General features: G+C 42.8%; 1 protein-coding gene across 1 annotated transcript; it reads left to right on the top strand.

Moving 5' to 3' along the window:
• The first annotated feature begins 3297 nt into the window (after nt 1–3297).
• Nucleotides 3298–3903, top strand: LOC132426791 (large ribosomal subunit protein uL22-like). Its single transcript, XM_060013593.1, has one exon. The coding sequence runs from the start codon at nt 3324–3326 to the stop codon at nt 3876–3878; it is 555 nt and encodes a 184-aa protein (XP_059869576.1). The 5' UTR covers nt 3298–3323; the 3' UTR covers nt 3879–3903.
• Nucleotides 3904–4661: the final 758 nt, after the last annotated feature.

Consider the following 4661-nt stretch of genomic DNA (forward strand, 5'->3'; position numbering starts at 1 on the left):
CAAGGGGATGATGTCTTTGGCACAGGATTAGGGGATCCAAACAGAACACTGATTCCGTTTTTTTATTTCCTTTCAAAGTTTTAATTTATATATACTTTATATGTAATATTAAGAAGTCAATCTTGAAACAGAATAAATTATATTATCACCATTTAAATAGTTTACTTACATAATTGTCATTTTTATTTAAGTTCTAAGGGGAATTCTGCTTTCACTCTTAATGAAAATGATGCCCTTGGGACTTCCCTGGCGGTCCAGTGGTTAAGACTGCATGCTTCCACTGCAGGGGGCACGGGTTCAGTCCTTGGTCGGGGAACTAAGATCCCACATATCGTGTGGTGGCACGGCTAAAAAAAAAAACAAACAACAAAATTAACTAATTAATAAAATAAAATGATGCCCTTGTTGAAAATGTAATGGTCACTGAAATGTCATTTCGTGATTTTAGGCAAACCAGAGAGGGGTATCTCAGTCCAAGGATTTTAGAAACTGACTTACTGAGCATTTTCCAAAATGTATCCTCTTGGCCTTCGAGGGTTTCTATGTTCAAACTTAACAAGAAAAATTGAAAATGAAGAACCTATTTGCTGGAGGTTTTCAAAATTAGAAAATATTATAAAAATTCAGTTTATATTTTTCATAATCATTAATCTATGGTCTATATAAAATTTTTATCTTCTTATCTTAAGATACCACTAAATAAAGGCATACCAGGCACAAAACCCACATGCAGTAAATATATAATAAGCGAAGTAAATTGATAAATGCCATTAGTTACACCATTCCTACCAAAACCACCATTGCTTCCCAGCCTTTGGTGACACAGTTGTATAGCTTGTCAGATTCAAGTTCATTACATCCCTCGAAGAAATAAATGTGTCTTTTGGAGTAGAAGACTGCATCAATTTTAGGTTCAATTCCTGGAAATTTCTTAGTAATCAATATGGGATAAACAAGATCCATAACTACCTTCTCTCATTTCTTCTCCAACATCGTTTATCCACAAAGAGGCTGGTCTTGTAGATGAGTGGATTAAAACCAGCAACTTCAATCTTGTCACAGAGTCAGGGAAACCCAGATAATGTGTACTCTTGGTATAGCTGGGTTGTGGTTTTTAAATCACTGCTTAACCAGTACTTGCGATCTTTAAAAAGAACAACTTGACTCCTGGTTCCAATTTCATATGTGGCTTAATAGCTCAGGAAGCTTCCACCAAAAGAACTCATCTTTAAAGAAAAAACTTTTTCTTCCAATTGTAATGATAGTATCAACAGTCAAATTGGAGCCACAGGTGGCTGGTTCCATGGTCTAAGGCTGTGACACTGCCTTTATGAGTCTTCATTGAGAGACCAAATGTCACAAATGACCTCAGCAGAGAGGCAAAGTCTGTTGAGGTCAACATATGTAGAGGAGGAACATGGTAGCCTTTGGATGTTTGGAATGGCCAAACTCATGACCAGCAACAAGAAACAAATTTATGCTTTTGGTGTGTTTAAATCCAGATTTCAGCCCTATCAAAGTTCAAGCCTCCCCCAATACCAGCTCCAGGCCCATAAGCACAGGTGATGTTTCCATCTCTGCCATCGGAAGAATTAGAGTCTCTATGAGCTCCTTGTGGCAAATATATGATAATATCAGCCTCTTCAGGATTCTTCTGTTTGAATTGCAGGGGGTCACATCACTCCGTACTTGAGAAGCCTGGGGATGGCATAGTCAACGTCCTTCCACACCATGGAGGGTAATTCTTGATTCCGTAGGTGGCATGATGTTTTGTCCATGCTGGTTTCCCCATCATTGTGCCAAACTGGTGAACACTGGGCCTCCCACACCTTGGTGTGGACCTCATTGTCAGAGGAGAGGCATCCAACTGCCGGGTCATATTAGGCCCCAAGAAGAAATGCCACATTTTCTGGATTTTGTCCACCACAAAGTTGCTAATGATTCTCATTTGAGCATGGGAGTTGTTTCCACCAGGAGGCCATAAAGGGTGGCCAGGTACCTTTGTGCAAACAGCACATCATTTTCTTCTAGACTTGTACTATTAGTCAGAGGAAGAACTCCAGAAGCAGCAGCTTGAAGAACGAGAATTAAGAGGAGAAACTTCATTCCAAACTTCTCTTGAACAGTTTAACCCGATGAACTTTGTTCCGTTTTAGACTTCAGCTGGCTTTTGTTCCTGCCTTATACATATGCAGGTATTTCCACCCCCAGCATTCCTGAATGTCTCTGACACCAGATCTCAGCGAGCACTCCCTCCTCTAAATTCCTTATTATCTGCACCTCCCATTTAATGATACCTTATATTATTACTCAACTTTTCATAAAAATGGTCTGATTTACCAACTGTATTGTCAGACCCTTGAGGGAACACAAGCCAACCTGAGTGTCCAGATTTATTATTATTGTTGTTGTTGTTTATTTGTTATTTTTTTCCTTTTATAGGCTGACATCTCCCTTCCACCCCTCACTCTCTCCTTTGACCCTGAATCTTCAACTTTAGACCAAAAGTTTTCACAGGTGCACTCAGATGAAAATGAGGTGAGGAACAGAGAGCTACTGTGGGTTTTTTGGGGGTTTTTTTTGCGGTACGCGGGCCTCTCACTGTTGTGGCCTCTCCCGTTGCGGAGCACAGGCTCCGGACGCGCAGGCTCAGCGGCCATGGCTCACGGGCCCAGCCGCTCCGCAGCATGTGGGATCTTCCCGGACCGGGGCACGAACCCGTGTCCCCTGCATCGGCAGGCGGACCCCCAACCACTGCGCCACCAGAGAAGCCCAGAGAGCTACTGTTTTACCAGAAGGAAGGAAGCCCCAGAACTCGGGATCTGTGTCCACAAGTATGGCATCACAAGTATCTCAGATCAAACCTGAGTTCTAAAACTAGGACTCTATTTACAAAAGCATATTTAGAACTTCTAGACTTTTCTGAGCTTTTTGTTGTTAAAGCAAAGAAATGCTATGATGAGGTGTCCAGCCTACGTGTAAAAGATTCCTTCAGAATAAAAAGACTTAATTGAAAACATTTTACTGGAAGTAATTCCACACTCTGAGTAGTATAGCTGTTATTGGTCTTACCCGTTAAATGGGCAGCAGCCAAACTTTTCTCCTGCCCCTTTTATTAATAGGAGGACCACAGACCTGTTTAGAAACAGCCCCAGTACAAGTGGAGGTAACTAGGACCACCTAACACACACCGCCTGCCATGAAGTCCTAGAGAGGAGATTGCTTTATCTTTTATTCCACTTATTTGCTCTTGCTTTGGGCATAGAATTGTGTTTAAAAGCTTTGGGCTTTTTCCGGTTAGTGGCCTGAGGTGACCTCTAAAAATGGTTCGCTATTCACTTGACCCAGAAAATCCCACAAAATCATGCAAGTCGAGAGGTTCAAATCTTCGTGTTCACTTTAAGAACACTCGTGAAACAGCCCAGGCCATTAAGGGTATGCATATCCGAAAAGCCACCAAGTATCTGAAGGATGTCACTTTAAAGAAGCAATGTGTGCCGTTCTGTCATTACAATGGTGGAGTTGGTAGGTGTGCCCAGGCCAAACAGTGGGGCTGCACGCAGGGTCGGTGGCCCAAAAAGAGTGCTGAATTTTTACTGCACATGCTCAAAAATGCAGAGAGTAATGCTGAACTTAAGGGCTTAGATGTAGATTCTCTGGTCATTGAGCACATCCAGGTGAACAAAGCCCCCAGGATGCGGCACAGGACTTACAGAGTTCATGGTCGGATCAACCCATACATGAGCTCTCCGTGCCACATTGAGATGATCCTTACTGAAAAAGAACAGATTGTTCCTAAACCAGAAGAGGAGGTTGCCCAGAAGAAAAAGATATCCCAGAAGAAATTGAACAAACAAAAACTTATGGCCCGGGAATAAATGCTGCAAAAAATAAATGCAAATAAAAGTAAAAAAAAAAAGCTTATTGAGCTTGGGCTTCCCTGGTGGCGCAGTGGTTAACAATCCGCCTGCCAATGCAGGGGACACGGGTTCGAGCCCTGGTCCGGGAAGATCCCACGTGCCGCGGAGCTACTAAGCCTGTGCGCCACAACTACTGAGCCATGCTGCAACAAGAGAAGCCCGCGCACCGCAAGGAAGAGTAGCCCCTGCTCGCCGCAACTAGAGAAAACCCGTGCGCAGCAACGAAGACCCAACGCAGCCAAAAACAAACAAATTAAATAAATAAATAAATAAATAAGATTATTGGGCTCAAACTCCCAATGAATTCTGGGATTCTCGTTTACATCTGGCCTCTGTCTGACCACTCCCAGTGTTGGCAGATGACTACCGGGTGAGGCCCTTCTGTCCAGTAATGCACAGCAAGGGTGTTCAGGAAACATCCCAAGGGCGAGATGGATCTTCCCAATATTTGTCTGATATTTCTGTCCCCCACACCAGTCTGCTTTCTCCATTGAGTGTAATGTCTTGAACTGCCAAGGCAGGTCCAGCTCTACAAGGCACAGGACCCATGTGTGTGTTATATATGACTGGGTAACAAAACCCAGCGGAGACAGTGTTGGAATTTACGCTGTAGCGTATCCTCTCTTTATTTCCTTCTTCCATTATTTCAGATAAGTTAAACTTACAGAGTTATACAATTGGTAAACTTACAAGGGACTTCCATCTACATCATGAATTCTCAACACGGGCCAAAAAATCTTA

Source organism: Delphinus delphis, chromosome 6 (genome assembly GCF_949987515.2).
Source record: "Delphinus delphis chromosome 6, mDelDel1.2, whole genome shotgun sequence".
Lineage (NCBI taxonomy): Eukaryota > Metazoa > Chordata > Mammalia > Artiodactyla > Delphinidae > Delphinus > Delphinus delphis.